This window comes from Juglans microcarpa x Juglans regia, chromosome 6D (assembly GCF_004785595.1).
Source record: "Juglans microcarpa x Juglans regia isolate MS1-56 chromosome 6D, Jm3101_v1.0, whole genome shotgun sequence".
NCBI lineage: Eukaryota > Viridiplantae > Streptophyta > Magnoliopsida > Fagales > Juglandaceae > Juglans > Juglans microcarpa x Juglans regia.
This window is the reverse complement of record NC_054604.1, coordinates 28,629,256-28,655,111: the sequence shown is the minus strand read 5'-3', so window position 1 is coordinate 28,655,111 and position 25,856 is coordinate 28,629,256. Positions and strand designations below refer to the sequence as shown.

The 25,856-nt window shown below is 33.5% G+C and overlaps 2 protein-coding genes across 2 annotated transcripts; one reads left to right on the top strand and one right to left on the bottom strand.

Annotated features, from left to right (window-relative positions):
- Positions 1-12,530: 12,530 nt before the first annotated feature.
- LOC121235967 (dof zinc finger protein DOF4.6) lies at positions 12,531-14,680 on the top strand. The gene is given in 3 exon segments (XM_041132430.1): positions 12,531-12,764; positions 13,177-13,411; positions 13,414-14,680. Coding segments are annotated over 3 exon segments (849 nt in total). The 5' UTR covers positions 12,531-12,740; the 3' UTR covers positions 14,004-14,680.
- Positions 14,681-19,003: 4,323 nt separating this feature from the next.
- LOC121235974 (ORM1-like protein 2) lies at positions 19,004-24,436 on the bottom strand. Its single transcript, XM_041132437.1, has 3 exons — positions 24,080-24,436; positions 20,420-20,568; positions 19,004-19,389 (listed from the first exon to the last, which is right to left on the bottom strand). The coding sequence occupies exons 1-3, from the start codon at positions 24,254-24,256 to the stop codon at positions 19,251-19,253; spliced, it is 465 nt and encodes a 154-aa protein (XP_040988371.1). The 5' UTR covers positions 24,257-24,436; the 3' UTR covers positions 19,004-19,250.
- Positions 24,437-25,856: the final 1,420 nt, after the last annotated feature.

The window sequence follows — 25,856 nt, the reverse complement described above, 5'->3', positions numbered from 1 at the left end:
GGGGAGCACGGTGGGGGATTTGAGCAAGAACTTGCTTTGTTTTTTAGAAGCAAAACAAATCGTGGTTTTTGGGTGTTAAAGGGAGGTTGTGGCTAGGTTTCAAACAAATAAGGTAGCGTTGTGGCGGCTGTGTGAAGGAGCCTTGGCAATAAGCAACATTATCTCTTGTATTCCCATTCCTAAAACAGAGCAAACCATTGCTTACCAGTTCCATCACAGCCTTCACGTCAAGATCGGCCTCTGTCGATTTTAAAGACTTGTTGGCCGACATTCTTAGCCGAGCTTGGAAATACCATAAACTCAACCTCCGTCACGCGGTGCTCTGCTTCTTCTTATTCCTTCATTGGAAAAGTTTCGGCCACCCAAAGCATCTCTCTCTCTCTCTCTGTTGTTCAGCCACTTGCCACTGTCACTCATCTCCGCCGCACGCCTCTCACGGTCTGACAATGAGTTCTCTCTCTCCCTCGCGTCGTGCTTTCTTCCCTCCCGTAGTCTCTCTCTCTCTTTTATTAGTTGGTCTCTCTCTCTAAGTATTCAATCGCCACTCGCCAACGTAATCTTCTCCACCTCCTAGTTCTTCGCACCGCTCCTCCACTCTTATTGAGTATAGATGTCTTCGTTGCATGGTTGGTCTTAGTAATGGGTGCACTGTAAAGGTAAGCAATGGACTGAATTACAAATAACGGACTTAATTACAATATAAACGAGAAAACCAAAAAAAATTATTGTAGCAGTTAGATAACTACTTATTATAATAAACTAGATATATATATTTATAGAAAGAGATTTTGAGGTGTTTTTTGTATCTTTTGTTTGAGAGAGTAGTACTGCATGCATGGTTGGTTTCATTGATATTTTTGAAAAAGTATTTGAAAAAAATTTATTGAGATGTGTATTTTTATCGTTAATTAAAGTCGTGGGACCCGTTTAAAGTATACAAATTTTGTAAGATTTTTTCTTTTGTTTTTATGAAAAAGTAATTATACATGTAATTATGAAGAGCATAAATACTACGTAATTATTTTAAAAAAGAGTGAAGTCTATTATTAAAAAATTAATTTTTTTTATGTGAGTCTCATATTATATATTTATTTCTTTCAAAATAATTATTCAATATTTATATAACTCATAATTATAAATATATTTTCTCTTTACAAAATGGCTTGATGTTTTTAAGGAACTTTTTGAAAGTGGCAGATAACTCACACGATTAGATATTGTTTTCTTTTACGGAAGATGATAAAGTACGGCCTGCAGTATTAAAACATGTTTGTAATGAAACTTGAAGGAAAATGACTCATAATTTTCTTTGCATCGATCGGCAAATTAGTCATGACATCTTGAAAGTATGTTTAATTTTATACACATGTTGATTAAGACGTACTGTCTTTATTATTATTATTATTATTATTAGTGCTTGAGACTCGTCAAGGTTTGTTAGCTAGGCGTAATATGATCCCTCTATAGGATCAGATAATAAAAGGTTGTAGTACTTACATGGGAGGTTTTGGGAGCAATTATATATAAAGGAATGCTATACATCAATTATTATTTACTCCCACACCTTATATCTGTAATTTTTTCATATAGTGTGGGCGTGTATTTCATAAGGTATGTAGGTATTTTTTCAAAAGTGAAGTGTGAGGTGGTGAATTTTATATATATATATATATATATATATATATATATATAACAAGCTCTAGTATTTAATCATTCGCAGTAATTGTAGATTAATTATACTTTCTTTTACACATGACTAATTTAGCAATCAAAATGCACAATCAATTCACGACTTTTTATAAATAAATAAAAAAAGTCTCCAATAATAATGCATGATTCAAATTCAATGAAACATGCATGCATCTTTAAGTTGCTGATTGCGTTGCATTCCCGTAATTAATTAATTAATTGAAGCACTTTTGGATACATGAATTACATATTGTAAAATTATTATTTATGTTCAAAGTTTAAGTTGAAAAAAATAAGTACATTTACTTATTTATATATTTTAGTATTTCTCCTCAAGTTTATGTATGCTAGATTTATTTTCAATAAGTTGGCCAACATCAAGTGAAATATTTAATTAATTAGATGAAGACTATAGTCGATATTCAAATTCAGAATTTCTACTTTAATAGCATGCATGGGATATTTAAGCTGATATTTATATGTGCATGCACGTATGTCATGCATGTGTATGGGGGGCACCCATTTCAATATCGTCACATAGGAATGTAAAAAGCTAAAATCAATATCGTGAACTCACTATTATCATATTTTAATCCGATAATTATTAAATATCGTCACATTAAGAAGTGTAACTGAGTAAGGAAAATTATAAATTATAATGATGTAATGACTTTGTCACGTTTTGTTTTCAGTGACGTAATTAATGAGAAAAGATATAATACTAGTCCAACCATATCAGCCTTTTCATTTTTCGTCAAGTTTGGGGTATGATGATCGATCAACTCGAGCCATCGGATGCTCTCCACGTGTACTATTATAATCATAGCAAACCAAGCAAAAATTGGGAGGAGCTGAGGGGGAGATCTAGCATCATGATTACTAGGTTAGATAATGATATCATGACAGTTTGCTAAAAAAGATACCGATGTGGGACCTATATAATTGATGGATATAAAGAGACCCCGATATTTCATCAATCAAGGACATGATTACATGGAAAATTCAATCCAATCAGGACCGTTCAATCATTCTGCTTAAGTACGTGAATGCATAGTACTGCTGCAGTACATCCCATGGATTAAATTAATTAAAGGTAATTAATAAGTAACTGGCTTAATTTGCTTTTAAATACTAGAACATTAACCATCGTATGTACCAAAGTTCATTCATGATGACAGGTGACAAGAACGTACGGCAACGCATGTGAATATCAGTGACAAAAATAATTGCTAGCTGGAGATGATCACTTGGTTATCAAGTTTTCGATTGTTGTCAAACCAAACAAGAAAACCTAAGTTGATATGAGAGTTCATGTCGGTTTGGTTAGATAAAACTGTCAACGAGTACTATTGCTCCAGGTTTATAATGTCCGGTTCCCTTTTAAACATGTTTGAGACAAAAGGCATTCCTAATTTTCTCAAAAGTAATTATATATATATATATATATAGAGAGAGAGAGAGAGAGTTTTTAAAATATTTATTTCATGCTCTCATCTCAATTAATTATTATTATAATTTTTCTAAATTTTTAAATAAAATATAATAAATAATTTAATTTTTTTAAATTTTAAAACCAAAATAATAATATTTTAATAATATTTTATTTAAATTTCATTTAATCTCAACTTATTATCCAAACTTCTCCGTAGGGTTAACTGGTTTGAACACTTGAAGTAGTTTATAATTCTGTAAATAGTATTGAAATGATTTGAATTAAGATATTTTATTAGATTTTGAGAATTGAGAGAGAAAACGTTGAATAAAAATATTATAAATTTAAAAAATTAATTGAATATTATTTTTATTTTGAAGTTTTTCAAAGTTGCATTGATTTCTGTATTTTTGTTTTCAAGTTTGTAAAAGTTGTATTTTTCTTTTTTGTATTTGGATATTGATTATATATATGTGTGTAGTAATTAGATGAAAAAAATTAAAATTTTGAAATTAGAAAATGTTTTATATTTGAGTGATATTTGTGAATGAAATTATAAGAAGTGTTGAAATTATATGTCTCTATCTAAGTTTCCAAACAAGCCATTGAAAAAATTGTGGGTTTTGTTATAGTTTTTCAAAATTCACAATTTTTTTGTGGAAGAGTTTTGATAATATTGTCAGAGCTCGAACTCGAGTTATCTGAATTCAGCTCAACCTAATAAATCAAAAGATTGACTCAGCTCATATTAGGTGTGTAAAAAAAATCAAAAGACCGGTTGAACAGGACCAAACCGGTGCAATACTGTTTATCAAGAAATTAAGGGTGGGTTCGGTATGGTTTGCAAGCGGTCCGGTGCAGTACCGATTCTTAAGAATCAAAACCGGCCTTAAACCGATGCAGTACCTGTTTTCATATTTTGAAAATCAGTTTAAACCGAACCGGACTGATATAGATATTTATAATTTTTTTATATTATATCACATATATTATATGCTAAGTTGTTAATTAATATAACATGATATTCTAATCTTATTATTCAAGTCTATTAATCTTATAACATGATAAAATTAATATAACATATGATATAACATAAAATTAATCTTATAATTTTTAATATGACATTTGATATAATATACAAATTGTAATCTTATAATATAAAATTAATATAAAATAAAATTTTAATTTTAAACATAAATATTAATATTAAGTTATTAATATAACCTTACTTTTTGAGATATATATATCAAGGATAAATACATTTTTGACATAATAAATTATAATATATATTATCTTTGTAAATACATTTTTACACATTTAATCATATATACTTATATAAAACAGAAACTCTACATGCAACCGGGCTGGGAAACCCCCATGCAACCGGGCTGGGACACAGTTGGGGTTCTTGGAAATGGTAATACAACTCATTGTTTTACTCCCACTATGGTATTATGGCCACCCCTTAGAGAAGATTCCAAACAAGAGGAATCGAAGACCTATGGTGAGGAAGATAACGTTGGAGGCGACAGATCGGGCAAATATGCTTGTAGGTGAGGAAGATAACGTTGGATCGTTCTTAAACGGGACCAAAGCATAGAGAAGGAGTTTCTCATTTTAATATTTCAGGTAACGATGGAGATACCCTGCAGAACGTAGAGATGGAGATGAAAATCAGAAAAATTAGTAGAAATTTAATAAAAATAGACAAAAAGTGTGGGAATTGAAGAAATAGTACATAACCAGCTTCAATTCACTCATTTTCTTGTATTTAGCGTCTTAAAAACTTGTTGTTGGTTTGGTTGTATCAAGGAAGAAACGGTATAAATGCAGAAGAACTGCCGCGATGGAGGCCAAGAATGCTAGCAAAGTGTTTGATACATTGTTGAAGAGAAAATCACAACTGGTTTGGCCATGAGAGACTAACACTCAACCACAGTTTGCATTAACTGGGCTTCTTTCTTTACTTCATGTTTTGTTTAGATTTTTTTTTTCTTTTTTTAAATCATCCGACAAGGCAAAATGCCACTTCAGCCGATTACACCGCAGTTTCCTACCGCCATTGTATGTAGCAGTTCTGTATATAAAAAGTCTAAAACTTATATAGACTATAATTAATTTTAATATTATACTAGTATGTGTTAATTATTATAAAATAATATACTTATACTATAGTATAAATAAGCTAATAGTTTAATATATGTAAATACCATATTATTACTAATATAGATAATCCGAAAAACTAGAAAAATTAGACTGAATCACAATGAAATCAAAAAAATTAAAAGTTCTGCTTTCGGTAATAAATCCAAAATCAACAGAATAATTAAGTTTGTCCATGCCATGTTCTAGACATGAGCATTAATTGTACACACACTAAAAAAAAGGCAGAAGTACGTAAGTTATCGTGTATGCATAGGTAATAATATGAAGTCGCTTTTGCCCTCTTTTATTTTATTTTATTTAGTGTAAATTTACCGTATATTTATCACAGTTTTTTTCATCAGAATTCAATTAACAGTCGGCATTCATACCTTTTTTTGAGTATTAGAGGAAGAAATGCAATGCCATTTATCAAATATTGGTACTGACTAATGCGAGAAGTGTAAGATTTACGGAACCCATGCGTTTTATATCAATCAAATGTTAAATTAATAAAAATAAATCAAATCAATATTGATGAACTCGATCTTTGCAATTTGTAAGATTTTTGTAGTGAAATTTTTATAAATTTAACATTTTCTTCATTTGATATATGATCATCATCCACGTACGACATGACATACCTGCCATGCATGTAAGATGACACATGACTAATAATTGTATCACTGCATGATCATACGTACGACGTCAGCAAAGTAGTCCAAAATCGCCTGTTTACCCTACAATATACAGACAGACATACATACATATATATATATATATATATGCAATTAGGACATGCATCATTATACCTCCAAGAACATATATAAATCGAATAGTACTTACCGCTTTTTAATTTTTCGTTTTTGTAGTTTGATAAAGTAGGCAGGGCTTTTAATTGTCGTCGAGCTGTACCCTCAACAGAAATGGTACATTTGCAGTACATTTGCAACCCATGATCAGGAAGGTGATCTTCTATATATATATATATATATATATATAAATAATAAAATGTATGCATGCACAGTTTCTTTTTCTATTTTGGTGTTTCCCCAGATGTGACAGGGCAAAGACAAGATCTCCTTTTCATTGTCCTGATTAGGATAAACACCAGCTTTGAAATTGTGATTACAGAGAGCTAGGTATGTTACAATATTAGCAAACTGAAAGATCCTCACCGCGTAACCTTTGATGATTTAACTTTCTCGGGAAAAATGATTTTCCGGAGAAAGGCCTGATGATGATATTGATCATGGCCACAACTAGCTAGCTAGCTAGTGTGAAAATATATATATATATATATATATATATATATATATATATATATTATGTAGTTGATTAATAGATGGCTGCCACCAAACTTTGATTCGAAGATGTTAAGGAGTCACTTTCCATGTTGAAAGAAATACGCATGTCTATTCAACTTTGTAGGCCAGGGATGTAAAAATGCGGTTGTTAGTGCATCCATCAATCGCTTGATTCAAAGATTTGATGCATTATTAATGCTTCTATATATATCACTATAATAAATTTATCTATTTTTCACGAGTTTTTTTTTTAAGACATTTGTCGGCAGAAAATACTCACTTGATGTTGCAAATAGTGGTGTAAATTGGTCTGATTCGGAATTGATTTTTCCTGGACCGGACCGGACCAAACATCTATGGGAACCGGTAGTTACCGGTTCGATCCAGTCGGTCCGTTTGGTCTGGCTCAATTATTTTTTTATTTTTTAAAATAAATTAATAAAAAAATTATTTAAATTACTAAATTAAAATTAAGTGAATTATTAATGTGAATTATGTAACTAACTCATAAAAAAATATTTTATATGATCAATGATAATAAAATAGATGGAAATTACATCATTAACTTATATAATTATTATATAAAAATAATATATCAAATTATTAAAAATATTTTTAAAAAATATATAAGAGTTCGATTCGGTTCGGTCTGGTCCAAAATTTATAGATTTTGGGACCGGACTGAATTTTTTCAATCCAAAATTTATGGGATCGAGACCGACCGGTTTGGAGTTCAGTTCGGTCCGATCGGTTTTTCCAATCCAGATTGAACTCCTTACACCCTTAGTTACAAACCACGTCCGTGGAATAAAAAATGAACATTTTGCCATGAAATCGCGTTTGATGACCAAAAAATCGTTAGTAAAACTAACTTTTTTAGGTGACTTCTTGTTGTTGCAAATAAATCTGCCATATAAAACATTGAAATCACAATCTTAGCGAGAATGAACTGTTTATTTTTAATCTTCACCTTTGAATTAGAGTTAGGATGTAAGGCTAGGATCACTTGTCAAAAACCCTAATTCCCTCCTTTATTTCTTCTCTTCTCTCTCTACTCCTCCCTCCAGGCGTTATCACCCCCCAAAGCCAATAACTCTCCAATGCCCCTCCCTGCAAACCAGTTAGCACCGCCGTCATCGGCAGCCTCTCTGGCCACCACAAGCATGCCGTCGCCGGCCAACCATCCCCATCCTCTCCCTCGGCCCATCACTCCCTCAACGTTGCCATCTTTTTTTTTTTCCTCTCTCTCTAAACCGCCACTATAAAAGCAGCACCACCACTACCTCCTCTCATCCTTTCGGTTTCACTCCCCTCTCTTGGATGTCTCTCCTTCCATTCTTTTTTGTCTCTCTCTCTAGACTAGGGCTCCACCGCTGCCACCATCCTCCACGGCATGACACCATGGTCGCCGACAGCTCCTTTGTGTCCCTCTCTCACTTTCCCCTATGCGGATCAACCCACACTCAGCCCCAACGCCTCCCTTAGCCCTTTTGTTTCTCTTCCTCTCTTGGTAGTTGTCTGTGCACCTCCACAAGCCAACATCACCACTGCAGTCTCCTCTCCCTCGTTATGAACCTTCCACCATGAGACTCAACCAAGGCCTCCAAAGCCAACAACCAAACTCCTTCGTGCCTAGACTGAAGCCTCGATTTATGTTATATTTTATATCCCTTACATTTAGAACAACTGTGTTTGTGAAGCTGCAATTGTGATGTAGATTGTAATATGGTTTTAATTTGTGAAGTGATGGAATTATTGTGAATGTGCTGTGTTGTGAACTGTGGATTTTGAATGGTATGTTTGCGGTGTGGCTATGTTTAGTATGAAGTGATGGGGACTAAGTGTGAAGTTTGTGATGTGGTTGTGATTTTGAAGTGATGGGATTACTGTGAACGGTACCCTGTGGAGTAGTTGTGATATAGTTGCGCAGTTTTAAGCGATGGGCATTATTGCGCAGTTTGTGAAGTATGAGGATGTGTTGGATGTTCTATGTGGAGTTTAATTGGACTTTGTATTGAGTATGTGTGTGTAGTTGCATGATATGATGTTTGATTTCAAGGACTAAAAAAGTTTGTAATTGGATAGATTTTGTATATTTATTGTGTTGACTATGATAAATTATAAAGAGTGATGTATTGGGTTGACTAAAGAAGCTTGTATTGAATGTGTAGTAGGTGTATGAAGCTCGTAAAGAGTTACGTGGCATCTAAGAAATTATCTAAGAAATTGAATGTGTGGTGTAGGTGTATGGGAACAACCAAACAATTAAGAAAACAATTGATGAACTATATAAGAAATTAGCTAGTTAGAACTAATTAATCTAGGAACGGTATAATAGGTTGCATGATCATGAGGATTCTCTACAATTTTAAAATATTCTACTAGCTAGCTTGCTAAAGTTGTATGAAAACTCCATACAATACTCTAGATCTTTTTTTAAAGGTGAAGATTAATAATATTTAAGTACCTAACTGTGGTGTTGCAAGGTTGCCATTTTTGTCTCCCTTCATGAATTAGTAGTTTTATGTTTTTCCAAATTGTTACATTTCCTTGGTTATAAGTTCATGCTTGTTAGAAACCTAGCTATGGCTCAATATGTGGACTATATTGCTGTTGCTAGTATGATCGAGGGCATGGTTGGTGCAGAGCTCAACATAGTTGAGGTTGCTGCTATGAATATGATACGTGATGGAAGAATTGAGTTGTGATATATATAATTAGTGTACGACAACATCTATCACTTCAAAGGAACCATTGTGCCCTGCAGCCTTTATCTCCTGCAGCTTATGGTATAGCTTGTTTGAGGTAAGAATGTAGCCTAGCTGCCATCTACAATTCTCTCGTTTTAGTTTTCTATTTCTTTCATTTCATTTTTTTTTCAATTATTATTGTGATGTATACTGTTTATTCATGAATTTTGGGTCTTTATCATGTTAAAGGATGGGCCATTTTTCCTAATCTTCTTCAAGTAATTCCACCTTTATGTTACTTTCTAATATTTATTTTCTTCTTTATATGTTTTTGCTTGGATTGATAATTAAAACTTCGATAGAAGATTTATTGTTAATATTTATTTTCTTCTTTATATGTTTTTGCTTGGATTGATAATTAAAACTTTGATCGAAGATTTATTGTTATTCCCAAGCGGTGCTAGTTTTTTTTATGGAGTGTTTCCATTTGAATGTTCTCATCAGAGCCAAAACACTAAACTCTTTCTTATTCTTTGGTTTTCATTAGGAGTTTTTCTTGTAAACATATTAGTACAATTTTAAATTTTTTTTTTTTGAAATTTTTATCAGTGTCAATTTGAATCTCCAATGTTTGTATATATATTTTTTAACTTATATTAGAGAATTTATTATTATTATTTTTATTTTTATTTGCTTTTACAATTTTATTTTTTCTGAATTCTTTTATCGTTTGCCACAAATAGATCTGGCAGCAAATACTGTTTTTTAGATGGAAGAAGTTTTTTCTACCAAATATTCTAGTAGGTAATACTAATGCCCATAAGTACCTCTCACGGTAATTGGTCATATTCTCACAAACAATAACGAAAGTGAGCGTGCTTTTGCGACAAGCTTAGTAGGCTATATATTGACGCGGGATTTGTCGTGGGAATACCTAGGTATTTTCCACGACTTGAACCTTTCTTGGCATAAAATACTTTTTGTGATAACTTATATTCGACGAGCCTTCCATGAATAAAATTGGTGGGAATAGAGCTTTTTCCACAAAAATGATGCATTTTGCCACCAAAAGCATTCATGAAAAAACACAATATTTCTTGTAGTGAATATATATATATATATATATATATATATATATATATATATATATACACACACACACATACATGCACGATTGAATAAAAAGTATTTTGGTTCTTTTTACAAGTTTTACGTAGATATTCCAGAAACTCATTTCAAACAATTGAATTCCTATTTAGGGAAAAATTTGTCAATGTATGCATTTTGAAATGAGTACTATATATATCTTAAATGAACTCTTCCCTTAAATAGCTTGTAATTTTTAAGAATAAGATTGTGTTAAAGATGAATAGAATATAAATAATTAAATATAACTCTTTAATTAGTTTAAGCTTTTGGGATAAACGGTTATTTCACATGTTATCAGATCTAGTAGAAATTCTAATTTTGAACCATGATCACTCTACACTCTATCTCAATTAAATATTCTACACGTTGAATCCACTTATTGTGTGGAGAGTCTGGCTCACACGTGACACGTGAAGGAAAATGTTAAAAATATAATACAAATAATTAAATCTACATCTTCACATCAGTTTAAACTTTTGAGACAAATGATAATTTCACGTTATAAAGTTCAAGTTATTAACAGTACATTTGGATGGATAGATTCAAAAAGATGGATCAAAAAATAAAAATTTAATATATATTTGGATGAACAAATCCAAAGCTGAGGACAACTTTAATCACTCAAAATGTTGAATCTCAAATAATATTTTGAAAAAATAAATTTAAAATCGTTTGAATTATAAATAAAAGTTATCATGAATTTCAAATTTATTTATTTTTAAAATCCATCCAAATAAGAAATATTTTTTTGAGTTTTGTTACTCATCATCTCCACACGCCACATTTTTTTTTCTAAACTAATTGATTTCTTATACTTTTCATCTATACATCACACATTTTGTAAGAGAAAAAAATTATAAGTGGTGTGTATAAAGTATGAAGATGATGAGTAAAAATTTTCTATTTTTTTAGATGAGATCCAAATAAGGAGATTTAAGATTAATAGATTTAGAACCACACACACATATATAGGGCGCCCTAGCTAGCTAGCTCTTTGGATTTATCGGTATAATTAATAAATAATGCGAGACTCGGTGCATATAATTTGCCTTGTTATATAATATTTGATGATCATGATGGGCAGTATATATATAACACGTTCGTACGTGCATGTATATACATGTGATGAATGGCTGGCTAGCTAGCTATGACCAAAGTGGTGCATGCAGCTAACCTCAATTATATATTTCCCATTGCAACAGTAGTACGTACCGGCCTTGTATTATTTATTTGTCACTCCCTACCACCACGAGGACCTTATCTATATATAGCTTAGCAGCTTAGCTAGCAGACATACTCGTCATGTATTCTTAGTTTGGATGTTGTGTCTCGAGTAACGAAACATCATTTAAATATAAATATTCTTTAACTTTTAATTTTTTTTTTCAATCGTTATAATTTTTATAAATTAGTAAATAAAACACAAAAAAATAATTTAAATTTTTTAAATTAAAAAATAAAAATTATATTTTAATAATATTTTAATTTTATAATATTTTTATTCTACTTTTTCTTCTCTTTTCATGCTCTGCATGCATAGAGCTAGTTGATCAGTACTTCATGCTCATAACAGAATTACTGAAGTCCGGTTGTCTCAAAACTAGATTGATGTCAGCATGTTTTATCAGCTAATTGTAACCCCCATTAAATGAAACAGCTAAATGTTATTAATTTCCCTTGATTTAAAAAAAGTGTACACTGTTTCTTATTAATCTTAATTTCTGGCTTCGCCTTTAATTTCTTCCAGAAGCCGACTGCTAGCTAGGCACCAGCCAAATTAAAAAGTTCATTAATTTAATCCTGTCTCTAAAACCAAATCGGACAAAAATGGTGAAAAGCCTCTCGCAAGGATCAGCTGAGAAATTATATATTATCTGGCTGACTAAGAAAAATATAAATAAATCTGACTTTCCCCTACTTTTCAAAGGTACTTATGCTATCACATGAACAAGATGTACGTACATATTCACAAATCCAGCCACAAATTAAGTTTCATACAATCGTATTCCAAACGCCATATCAGATTTTTAAATTTGCAGACAGATATCCGATGCACCCAGAATTCTGAGTTAAAATGCTCTCAAATAAGAAGAATATTATAGTATATATCCTCTCTCTCTCTCTCTCTCTCTCATATGCACACTGACAGCAGATAAAGCAAGCAAAGGACAAGGGTGATACCTACATAGAACGGCCAACCAAACCGTCTTAAACATTCCTCTTCCCTGCTTTTAAAACCAGTTTCAAGAAAAAAAGTCCAAGTTTACTCTCTTTGAAGCTAGGCATCATTTGCTCTTGCCTTGTCCTGATCTTCCAGTACTACTTGCATCCATGGACACCGCTCAATGGCCGCAGGTAGATATATCCAATACTTGGTCTTATGGTTCTTGGTTCAGTCTGAGACTATGATTTTCTTTCTGGGTCCGACTTTTCGTGAGAATAGTTTAGACTCCTAGTTTGTTTTTCTTGTTTATTGGGGCACTTTTTTGGTAAAAAGTATGATGTTCATGGCTAGTGCTCAGTGCAAGTCCCCACATAATTGGATTTAGTTCTTATCAGTTCTTCAACATCTTTCACTTTATCTTTCTCTTTTGGTTATTTGACAAGGGAAAGAAACCTTTCCCCCCTTCCCTTCCGTTTTCAAGTGTAAAAGCAGCTAACTTGTTTTGCTCCTTTGTTATTCAAGTTCTCTGTTCTTGAAGTTATTTTTTTTTTTTATGTCTCAATTCAATTTTCATTTCCTTCTGTTTTCTACCGGCCTTGTTAGGAGATTGTGGTGAAACCAATAGAAGAGATACTCACCAACACATGTTCAAAGCCTGCAGCTTTAGAGAGGAAAGTAAGACCTCAGAAAGAGCTAGCCCTAAACTGTCCCAGGTGCAATTCAATGAACACAAAGTTCTGCTACTACAACAACTACAGCCTTACACAGCCAAGATACTTCTGCAAGACTTGTAGAAGGTATTGGACTGAAGGTGGGTCCCTTAGAAACATTCCCGTTGGAGGGGTTCAAGGAAGAACAAGAGGTCAGCCACTTCTTCCTCTTCTTCTTCATCGAAAAAGCTTCCTGATCTGGTGACACCTCCAGGCTTGTCACAGTCTTCCTCTCAAAGCCCTAAGATCCGTGAGGGCCAAGATCTGAATTTGGCTTTCCCAGCAGCCCAAGATTTCAGAAATATCTCCGAATTGATTCAAGTACCCAGCATTGAAAACTGCAACAAGAACCGAATTTCTAGTACTACTGCTACTTCCACTACTCCCACTACCTCTCAGCTTTCTGCTTTAGAGCTTCTTTCTGGACTTACTTCAAGGGGTTTCAATTCCTTCATGCCCATGCCTGTTCCAGATCCGAACACGGTTTATACGTCTGGGTTTCCCCTGCAAGATTTCAAGGCGCCAACCCTGAGTTTCTCTCTGGATGGGCTTGGAAGTGGATTTGGGAGTTTCCAAGGTGTTCAGGAGACAAGCGGGAGGCTTTTATTTCCATTTGAAGATTTGAAACAAGTCTCTAATACAAGTGGTATTGAGCAAAACAAAGACCAAGGAGATTCAACTGCGTATTGGACTGGGATGTTAGGAGAAGGATCATGGTAAAGAAAACGAAGATAATCTGGGTTTTCTGTTCTTTTTTTTCTTTTTTTTTTTCCTTTTTTTTATGAGTTTTAGGTTTTTATTAATTTCTCATGCTGGGTTACGTGTTTGGATTTCTTCATAACTAACAGATAGGATACATCGGTTTCTTTCTCCTTCTGCTTCTCTATATTTTCCTCCTAATCATCTTGTTTTACTCCAATTACGAATTAAGATCTTGTTTACTCAATGATCAGCAGAGTGGGGTTTTGAAGCTTATTTTAGGCTGGCTTCAGAAGATCAGGGTGGCATGGGATACGCATACTTTACAAGGATAGAAGAAGAGATCGAGACATGCCCGGATTTTTTTAGGGTTAACAAGTAGATCATAAGAAGGGTATGCACCATGCCCTTTATTTTATGTATTTCCTTCTATCCCAAAAAACAAGAACAGATGGACAACCCATTCCTTTGTGTACTCTCATTGGCTTGGCACGAAAAAGCTTGTCGGATGTTCAACTTTTCCATTCAAAAATATGTAAATTTGAAAGTTTGTAAGGAGTTTCACGGATGATCAATACCCTTTGTTTATAATAATTTTCAGCCTAGCAGGTCATGTACAATTGCTGTTAATTATTTCATGGAACTCGCGCACATGCATGGTGCAATATATAATGGAGCTTTTCAATTCTTCATTTCAATCTTCATTACTTTCCTTTTTTGCTCTATTGCTGTTTGTAAACAGGTATTAAAGCCTCATTAGTAGGACATAGATTCTAATTTCCCGTACTCTCCATGAAGAAGTTGGCAGGCAGCTAGCTAGAGAAGAAGAGCCAGGTGAGAAAACTGACCCTTTCAAGTGACGTTTGCATTAAACAACTTGGAAAAGTTCTCCATATCTATATACATCCTCTTTTACTTTCTTTTTTTTAATACAACTGATGAGATTAACCAATCATATTAATAGAATACGTAAATAACTCTTCGTATAATTTTTAGTTAAGAAAAGCATTAACCCAAATTAGAACCACTAAACCCGCGGCCTCAACCAAAAGTTCACCTACTTAGTTTCTGTATCCAAAAAGTTTTGAAGACTCCTGGCCGCCTCACGGTTGCCACCATTAACGAATATTAATATTGGTCATTATACTAATTCCATGCCAACCCCTCCCTTTTCTTTCAAATTAGAAGATTGAGAAAGATCTGACAAACCCCACCCTTTCTTTGGTCCTGGGAGGGACCCCACAAACATTCCCCTTGGCAAGTGTGCTGAAGAATAATACACCCCACTAAGCCCATCCATATCCAGATCTAGACCATCGATATTTATAAATTAAATTACTTTATTTAATTTAATTAGTTCTGTGCTGTAAGCCACTTGGTGAAGTACTGCATATATAATAAGCAGCAAATGTTAGATGTACCAGTACCTCCTCTATAAATGTATATATATATATATATATATATATATATATATATATTGTGGAGGTCTTTTTCCTACCAAATTTAGGCCAGAATATCCAGCCATCCAAATGTACATTACTATGGTCCAAGTTGACAAACCATAATATTCCTAGAGCACCAAGGCTGGTTTGCACTGCAAGTTCAATTCAAGTTTTTTCTGACCATTAAAGCAAAATAATAATTATAAAGGACGGGAAAATGGGAGCAGAAGTACTACTACTTCATGTCATGTATTGGTTGCCTGGAATGATGTATAATCTAATTAGGTATGATTTTCTAGATCAATTACCTCGTGGGTGCCCGGCTTTATATGCTATGAAAAATTATAAATATACAATACTTTTTACAATATATTTTACAATCATATTTTAAAATGAGAAATATTATTATAAAATATCATATAAAAGTAACACCACTTTATAAAAAATATCTTCATTTTATATTATGTATTGTGAAAAGTGTTGCCAAAAGTATTGTGTGTATCATTAATCATCTGCAGATCAGAACCTGTAATGGGTATCTCTTTCTCCCTCTGCAATATTGGGATTCTCATTCTTTCCATCAAAGATAAATTATTCAGGCTTATCTTATAGTGCCATTGAGGAGATCATCAGCTTCATCAACAGCCAAATGATTCATACCTATAAATATTCTCGATCGCAAATGACTTAATTAACTATCGGCCGGTAAGCTTGCATGCTAGCTTTTGTTAATTTCATAAGGAAAAATGTTTGTTTCTCTAAATACATGCACTGCATCAATACTTGTGGAAATGTAGAGGCTTTGCTTTTCCAAATATTTATTCCGATGCTGACTATAATTGATCATGATTCCCAAAATTCAAATTTGATAATGTTCACTTGAACTTGGCATTTATTAGAAGACGTATTTCACTTGCTAAAACAAAGGATGCACTAATTAGTCCGGGTGCTAAAAATCAGACAAAAAAATTAAAAAAGAAAAATCACTGTTTTCTATATTGTTAATTCTATTAGAGAAACACGACTTTGACACTTAACTTTGACACATCTTATATTTTAATTTTTTTTATTTAATAGTTAAGAAAGTAACTATTAGTGTATTAATATTTTTTAATATTTTTTAAAAATATTTAAAAATGATAAAAAAATATAAATAAATAAATAAATTTGTGCTAGGCAGTACGCCCGGCAATACCAGGCGGTAGCCTTGCACTATTAATTCTATTATTCATTTAAACAGGGAAATGAATAATGATTTTTTTGCCTTTTTTTAAAAAAAATGTTTGATATTCCGTTAATGGGGACCCGTGTCCAAATCATTTCTGATATATAATACTCAAGTTTGTGTGTGCTTTGGTTCCAATATAATTAATATTGCATCCACTAATTAATTAGGACTTAATTAGTTCGCGCTAATACGTACCTTTGAGCCCACATGTTCTGTTCACTAAAAGCTCATGTGGGACGAAGAATTTATGATGCTACAATGACACTCGACCACGTGTACCAGAACATCGGTATATTATATGTAAACTTGTTAGGTAATTCTACCATTAAAAAAAAAAAAAAAAAAAGCACAATGTTAATGCACCATTTATAACCTGTCACGAACACGGCCTCGCACTTGGACTGCATGTCAAATTCATCTTCCTCTGCATGCATTATAATATTAGCCCTACATATTGATCATGGATTAGTAGACTCACCCACTCGCCATATGTAGAGATCTCAAAGAAGATAGATGCATGGGATGATTTGGGGGCAACCTGATATATAATTTGGTACTCAACGACCACAAAGATAGTTCGATCTAGGCTAGCTACTGCCCAAACGAATTTAGTGGTTTAATCACTATGGCATATATGCAATCTCACTTTGATTACACCTAATTCCCAATGAGCATTCTTCGTTCAGGTCGACTTGTGAGAATATATACATATATATATATATATAACAATCTCCAGTCCAATAATTCTAAGGTCAGAATATTAAAAATTTTTATTGAGTCTAAATTATATTTAATGAGTCATATTGGATAAACCCACGAGCAATAAATTATTGAAATTGTTTAGAAATTTTAATTAAGCTCAATAATTAGATTAAATCTAATTTATTATTTATTGAACGAATTAAATTCCTTTTAGAATTTAAAGATTAGTCATTAAAAATTTATTTCAGTTTTAAATCATCATTGATTGAATTAAGTCTCATACGCAGTCTTAATCACTCCCAATCTTACTTTTAATGAACTACTAGATCATGTTTTTAAATTCAAACCTTCTTATTGAATAATCGCGATCGAGTCCAACTTGAACTCGTCGGCACACTCTCCCAAATCTCTCTATAAATATCTCCATTCAATGTGTTATTTGGAAAAAATCATAAATCTCCATAAGTACATTGACTGAACCCAAGATACCTAATCCAGCACCGTGAACGTGTCACACCAATAGCAGACTGTCTCATTCCTCTCACAACATTCCTCATGTTTTCTCTCTCATTCTAGTTCACATGATCTATTTCATGCCGAAAATATTAGATTAGCGTTATGAGATAAGTAGTTTGACCATAAATTAATGTTAGCATACGTTAGCTAGTTATATATTATTTTTAAAACCAGTCTTTTAGAAGTCAGTGTTTATATAGCACCTATGTCATGATATCTGCAAGCATGTCATTTATCATAATTCATGATCATGTTTAATTTCGCATATTATAGTTATGTATGTATTTTGCATATTATGCATCTCACGTTGCATAAGATACGTAAGCTTTCACGTTGCATATCATACATCCACCCATAAATCACATGATACCAATGCGATTTATGGGTAGATGTGCAAGCCACGAAACTAAATGTGGTCGACTATAGTATGGTAAAATACTATTAGCAACTCCCATTGTTGTTGTAGAATGTGGGACCAGTGTACAACTTTGCATACAGAGTTAAGTGTGTAAGCCAGTATGATAAGTAAGAGAAGTCAGATAAGCCAAGATAAGTCATGCATGTCATCAACATATTTATGAACAGTCATGATTTTAATTCTCGGCATGAAAACTTTTATGAAAATCTTATGTTAAATATGTTTATGTTATGATGAATTTCTTACTGAGTCATCAACTCATTTTAATTGTTTTATATTTTTAAACACCCCAAGTCAGAATATTTATGAAGGTAGAATTACAAGATGAGATTTACTCCAAAAAAATGTGACAGTGGCCTAAATCATGTACAGAGATTTTAAGTTAAGATTTTTTTTATGATATGGACTTTGAGGAATTTTGCTAAATGCTTCAAAACTCTCATTTATAATTTCAGTATTTTAATACAAAATGATTCTATTTATTATATTATAAGGAATCTTTATGCTGGTCGCTTCCTTTAGAATTGAAAAAAAAAATACTTTTTAAGTCGGGTTCAGTTTAGTGGCACTCTAGCTCCCGAGAAATTATAAAAATAACGGAAAGCGGGGTGTTACATATGTGTGTGTGTTTGTCCAGAAGGAACCAAAAACACTCTTTGCATTTTTCTCTCTTCTCTCTTAAGCTTAAAAGATATGTGCTCCAGGTGATAATGGATTAAAACAGAATAGCTCCTGAGTTCATCAGTATTAATAATAGCTGGTACAAAGAGAAAATACAATATCGAACTACTTCTCTGCCAGAATGTGAGGAACAGTAAAATATGTGAATTTTAACTCTGATAAAGAAAAACATTACACCCTTTCCAGTTCAACATCTGTACAGGGATATCTCAATTGGAATATCAATATTATCAAACCTAAAGAACTGGTGTGAACCAAACTTGAATGATTCTCTTCACTGTTTAGAGATCAGCATTAATTCCAAATAAACGGACCTTGTGCATGTGTGGGAACTTTGCAACCACCAGAACAAAAACTGCCACCGTGTTAAAGAAGAGCATTGGATGCTGATAGTCAGTTGTGTGCGAGGCTATCAAGTACCTGCCAAATGAAGCAACTGGTAATAAATAGCTAATTCTTGTATATTATTAAGATAGTAGTAATTTCAAAAATATAATCCCGGTCATCTAAAAATTCAACAAATATATCCACATTTGTAATTAGTTTAAAGCATTCCATACACATTTTTTTATAACAAGGAATACAGGAGGCCGTGCAAGTTATCCATATAACAGAGCATGGCAGGTCTCACACAGCAGAACCGCAAGTATTAAGAAACACTCCTTAAAAGCTAATAGAGCATGTGAGGTACAAACAAAGACTTTCGTACTCTTTTACTATCTCTTGTAAGAAAGCAGAGAACTGAGTGCAGTCACAGATGCATGGGCATTCCTAGCGATAATGCATATACAGAATTAGAGAGAGAGAGAAAGAGAGAGAGAGAGATTTGAGGGAGGTGCATGGTTTGTCTAGCAAATCAAGTCAATATTCCTTGGAAAAAAAAGGGATGACATAAACGAGCAATGGCAACAAATCAGACTTAATTCAACAATGCCTTGTAGAGTCCCTGCAATATCCCATAGAGATTCCATCTCCAAACCCATGCACCAAATGACTTTTTTTTCCAAACTAAAAGTATATAGTTGCTATAATCAAACTCGAGTTTCATAATGAACACGTCGTGCGAAAGCAAAGAACTGGGTGCAGCCACAGACATATGGACTATTCCTGGCGATAATGTGCACGTGCACACACACACACAGAATCATTGAGGGAGTTGCATGGTTTGCCTAGCAAATCAAGTCAATATGCCTTGGAGGAAAAGGGATAACATTAAAAGAGTATTGGCACCATAAGTTAGACATCAACTGCTTGGCAAAAGTCAAATCAGACTTAATTTAACAATGCTTATGGAGTCCCTGCAATATCCCATGCAGATTCCATCTCCCAAACCATGCACCAAATGATTTTTTTCTTTTCCAAACTAAAAGGACATAGGTGCTATAATTAAACTTGTATTTCATATTTTCACTTGGTGAAGAACTTAATTGACAAAATGTGAAATGCTTACAGGACAACAGGTACTACAGTCAAAAACTTTCTGTTGCGAGTGAGTTGCTTGCCATTGTCTATCTGCTCCCACCAAGTCAACCTGTTGTATATGCCTTGGTCATCGGCAAATGGTGTTCCCTTTTTCCAATGAAAGCAATGGTACGTGACCTGATGAATGAAGATCCAGAATCATAATAAGAAAAAAAAACTTAAAAGTGATTACAGAAAGGTCATAAGTATGCAAAGGGAACATGAACACATAAAATTCTTGCACAGATCATTGAAGGGAATAACTAATTACATATATCCATTGCCCTACAAGTAGATACTTGACTTGGAAACAGCATAATCTGGAGAGAAGAAAACTATGCAATAAAATTCATAGTCCTAGTTAATACAAGGGTAGTGAAAAACCAAGTGGTGACCACTGACCATTTATCTTAATTCCCTCCTCCAGACAATTTTCCAATAGAAAAGGAACATGTTTCTCAAAACTCAATATTCTCCATATTTCACAAGGAACATTTCCTCCCAAGGATTTCAAGTGTGACCAACTATTTGAAAACACATTGATTCATACACCAAAAAACATAGTTACATCACACAACTTGTCATAATAGATTATGTGATACCCCCATATTGACTGATAAGTGATAAGGGTATGTTGTGTATGACATTCCACATTACTAGAAAATGAGAAGTTCTTGCTCTTTGTAATGTTTCCAATAGGGCTTCAGTTGTATCATTAACTAGTCCTTTTGGAATAGGCCCAAATGTGGCTTGGGCCTTTCTTGGGGCTTTACAAATTGTATCTGAACCTATCCCAACATATAGGACTGGCCTGACAAGAACATTGGGAATTTTTTTTTTTTTTTTTTGATAAGTTAGAACTTTATTAAGCACAATGAAATAGGCGAAGCCCAAGTACATAGGAAGTATACACAAGAAACACCTAGTTACATTCTAAAACTTAGAAAAACGACGACAAGAACTCATTTACAGCCCCACCCTTGAGTACAATAGCAGAGAACCAGCAAAGTAGAGTGCTTATAAAAAACTTCCATAATGCATCTCTATTGCGTTCCCGATCATTAAAGCACCTCTCATTTCTCTCCAACCAAATACACCACATAATACACAAAAGTATCATTTTCCATGCAATTGCCACATGGGAACAAGTATGCATTTGCAAGTTGGTCCAGCTTTTTAGGAAATCAACCACTGCTTCTGGCATAACCCAACACAGCCCAACCCTTCCAAACACACCATCCCACAACACTTTAGCCATTTCACAATGAAGTAGTAGATGGTTCACTGATTCCGCTTCTTTCTTGCACATAAAGCACCAATCCAAAACAATCATTCCGCGCTTTCTCAAATTATCTATAGTCTGAATATTCCCTATTGCTGCTGTCCAAACAAAAAAAGCCACCCTTGACGGAACATGAGCCTTCCAAATCCGCTTCCAAAGAAAGCCAATATGGTGCTGATTAAGTATCACCTTATAAAATGACCGAACTGTAAATTTTTTAGAGGCTGTTTGTGTCCAACATAGTTGGTCCCTGCCCTGTCTTCTTATCTCCACTGAATACAATTGTCTAAAAAAATCAGTGACCTCCTCTACTTCCCAATCTTGGACAGATCTGGAGAAGCCTACATCCCAAAGCACCATTCCATTGGAAAAACCCATCACCTCGGAAACCGCAGCTTGCTTATTAGTCGCCAATCTGAAAACAACCGGGAATGCTCGAGACAATTCAATATCCCCACACCAAACATCAGACCAAAATCTGATTTTTGAACCATCACCAACCGAAAAGTTAACTTGTTTTAGGAAATGACCCCAACCTTTCTTAATAAACTTCCATAGACTCACTCCATACGAATCCCTGCTCTCCTTGGTACACCTTCCTCCCCAATCACTACCATACTTACAATCAATCACCCCCCTCCACAACGCTTCCTCTTCCCCATGGTATCTCCATAGCCACTTCCCCAACAACGCCTTGTTAAAACTACATAGACTATGAATACCCAGTGCTCAGCAATTGGGCAACAAATTTTTTTCCAACTCACTAAGGGAGTTTTAGACTCCTATCCCAGGCCACCCCATAAAAAATCTCTATACAATTTTTCAATACGGTTGGCCACACCAACTGGTAAAGGGAATAAAGACAGGAAGTAGGTAGGAATATTAGAGAGAGTGCTCTTTATAAGAGTAATCCTACCCCCTTTAGATAAATAAGTCCTTTTCCATGCTACCAACTTCATCTCTATCTTCTCGATCACCCCGTCCCAAATGTGTTTGGCCTTAAAAGATGCCCCTAGCGGTAGTCCCAAATATTTTATGGGCAGAAATGCAACTTTACACCCCAGAAATTCAGCCAAGTGATGAATATTATAGACTTCTCCCACCGGTACCAACTCCGATTTACTTAAGTTCACTTTTAATCCCGAGACGGCTTGAAAACATAGCAGGACAGCCCTCAAAATTTGAATTTGTTCCCCAACAGCCTCACAAAAAATTAGGGTATCATCAGCGAAAAGCAAGTATGATATAGTAGAAGGGCCATACTGACTAATAAGTGATAAGGGTAGATGGGGTATGAGATCTCACGTTGCTTGGAAATGAGAAAGTCTTGCTCTATATAATATTTCCAATGGGGCTCCAACTATACCATTGACTCCTTTTGAAGTATAAGTTCAGATGTGGCTTGGGCCTTCCTTGGGACATTACAAATTAAAATCAAAAGATTGATTAATTTTATTTAGGATATAGGGAATACAATTTCTATGGTCAATATTCTACTATTCTATTAACATATCTAGGTCTATGTTGATCAATGTCTCCTATCTGTAAGTTACTAAAATGATGGAAAGAACCTAGACAGGTAAACGGGGACATGTGACAAAATTGAGCTCAGTGATGTAAACGGATCCACGCAGCCTATCCCAATGGTTAGGATTACGACTTAGTTAATTCAACTTGAGCAGAATTGAAAAGCCAAAGCAGTTCAATTCAAAAGTAAGAGCTACAAATAGTTCGTCAATGCTTAAAAAAATGTTCAACGCCCATCTCGGCATTGAAAATCGTAATATCCCTAGTTTATAAGATAAAAATGCTCTTATCATTCAGAACAAAAAAAAAAAAAAAAACAACTTACGTAAAGTACTTACCCTTATAGTCACCCTAGAATATACCACATACCCACAAAGACTACGGTTACAGTTACAAATTCAGAACTTTTCTCACATAATTGTCAGAAGTTTTCCATTTTTTGAATTCAAATTAACCATAATTAGTGACAAGCACTAATGTATTAATACCCTCTTCCAATTTGATTAAAGCCAAAGGCTTCTATGAATAACTCAGCTGAAAACAGAGGCAAGGTTCCCTTACTCTTATTGGCACGAAGTAAATCTAGCAACCAGAGAACTTTTCTTTATAAACGAAAAAAAGCGATCACACAAATCAAATCTCATGCTTTCTATATCAAAACCTAAATTAGTTCACCCCAAACCCTAAATCATTTAATAACCTCACCTAATCCTCCAAATTAAACAAAAATAAAAATAATCAAATCAGATAATAAGTAAAACGTATTGGTACAACGTTCAAGACAGAACTGAAATCCAAATTCGGCAAAAGACCGTCGAGAGAGAGAGAGAGAGAGGTTACGAGAAAATGGGAGAGGTGGACGACGGTCCAGGCCATGCCAGGGGAGCAATTGAAGACGGAAAGGACGACAAGCCAAGAGAAGAAAACGATGAGAATGTAGGTGGTCCACACCCCAGGGTACGTGAACCACTCCGTGTTCCGGTTCAGATCCGTCGGTGGCACCGCCCTTACGTACATTGTTCGCCGGCCTTCTCGCACAGAAGAATACTTACGAGAATGACGATATTACTCCAAAACCAGAAAGTTTATTACAATAGAACTCGATCGTCGAGCTGTCGTGTTGATGTTCCGGAAAGAAGGGAAGGGGATTCACAATTTCACAGGGATACACGACTTCGGAGACGGGGCTGCTTTTATACTTTTCAGCTTTTATTCTTACTGGTTATTATTATTACCCTATTAGGACTAGGGGCAGTCTTGGAATTCTCACGAAGTCCAGGTATTTTCCCTTTTTTTTTTTTGTTATTAAAAAAAAACCTGATTTTTCCAGGTGATAACATGGCAAGCTAATTTAGGACGATTAAATATGGTATTTAAAATCTTAATCATCAGGATAATTAACACATTTATGTTAAATAATTTACCATCAAGGTGGTAGTCTAATTGGTACGAGTTGGTATTTCATGATTTTAAAGTCAAGAATTCGAGTCAGAATATAAATTGAAACTACTAGGGATAATAAAGTCGGCCATTTAGACTAGAGACGGATTTTAGACTAGTGGGATACTTTGAGAGTGCTGTGGTGACAGATTCGTTCTTAGGATAGTAATTATAGCTCAAATCGGGTATTCTGCAGTAAGGAAGAGCTTCTATGGTCACGTACAAAAAGAGTTGTTATGCTGGCCACCCCACCTCCTTTTTTTGTGAAGAAAAATTAATATATATATATATATATTTTAATTTTCACCCCAAATTATACAAAGTTTTAATTTGCATATTCAACTTCTTATATTTTTCCGTTTACACTATTGGTTAAGATTTAATTGTTAAGATAAATAAATAAATAAAAGTCGTGTGTCACAATCACAATCTTAAAGATTAAGTTTTAACGGATAATGCAAAATGAGCATATTAATAATTTGGAGTGTAATATAATTTTTTTTTCGTACTTTAGAAAAATGAAAAACGAGCAGTAGTTTTTAGGTGAAAAGTATAATCTCTCTCGTAATCATTATTTGTTTTAATTATAGGGAAATGCTAATTGTCTTGAGATGGGTCCGGTATTTTTTTAACTAGAAAGTATTTTTTAATAATTTTATAATTTTTTTAAAAAAAATTTTAAGAGTATAAAAAAAAGAATCAAAAAAATTAAAAAAAAGTACCTAATAGCCTCAGTAGTTGTAGCACGACTCTTAATTATGCCATTGGTTACATAACATATAATATATGTTAATGTATTACAAGAAATTAACATTTCCATTATGAGGAAGAAAATTTTTATCATCCTTACATTATATGCCTATTTTTATTTTTTTCTTAAAAAGTATATAATATAAAGATGATAAGTAGAAAAACTTCTTTAATTTAACAAAAATAAAAAATAAAAAAATAAAAAAATCAAATCTAGTATACAATGTAGACAACTAGATATAAGTGTTCAAGAAGAAAAATTCTATTAATTAAAACTACCTTGAATGGAATGGAAATCCACTATAGACTTTTGAGAGATTATATTTGCAGTCGTAGAGTGCGTAAACCTCACGCAATTCTTTTGTAAAAAATGAGTAAATACGAGATTTACATGAAAAAAATTAATTTTTTAATAATAGATCATACT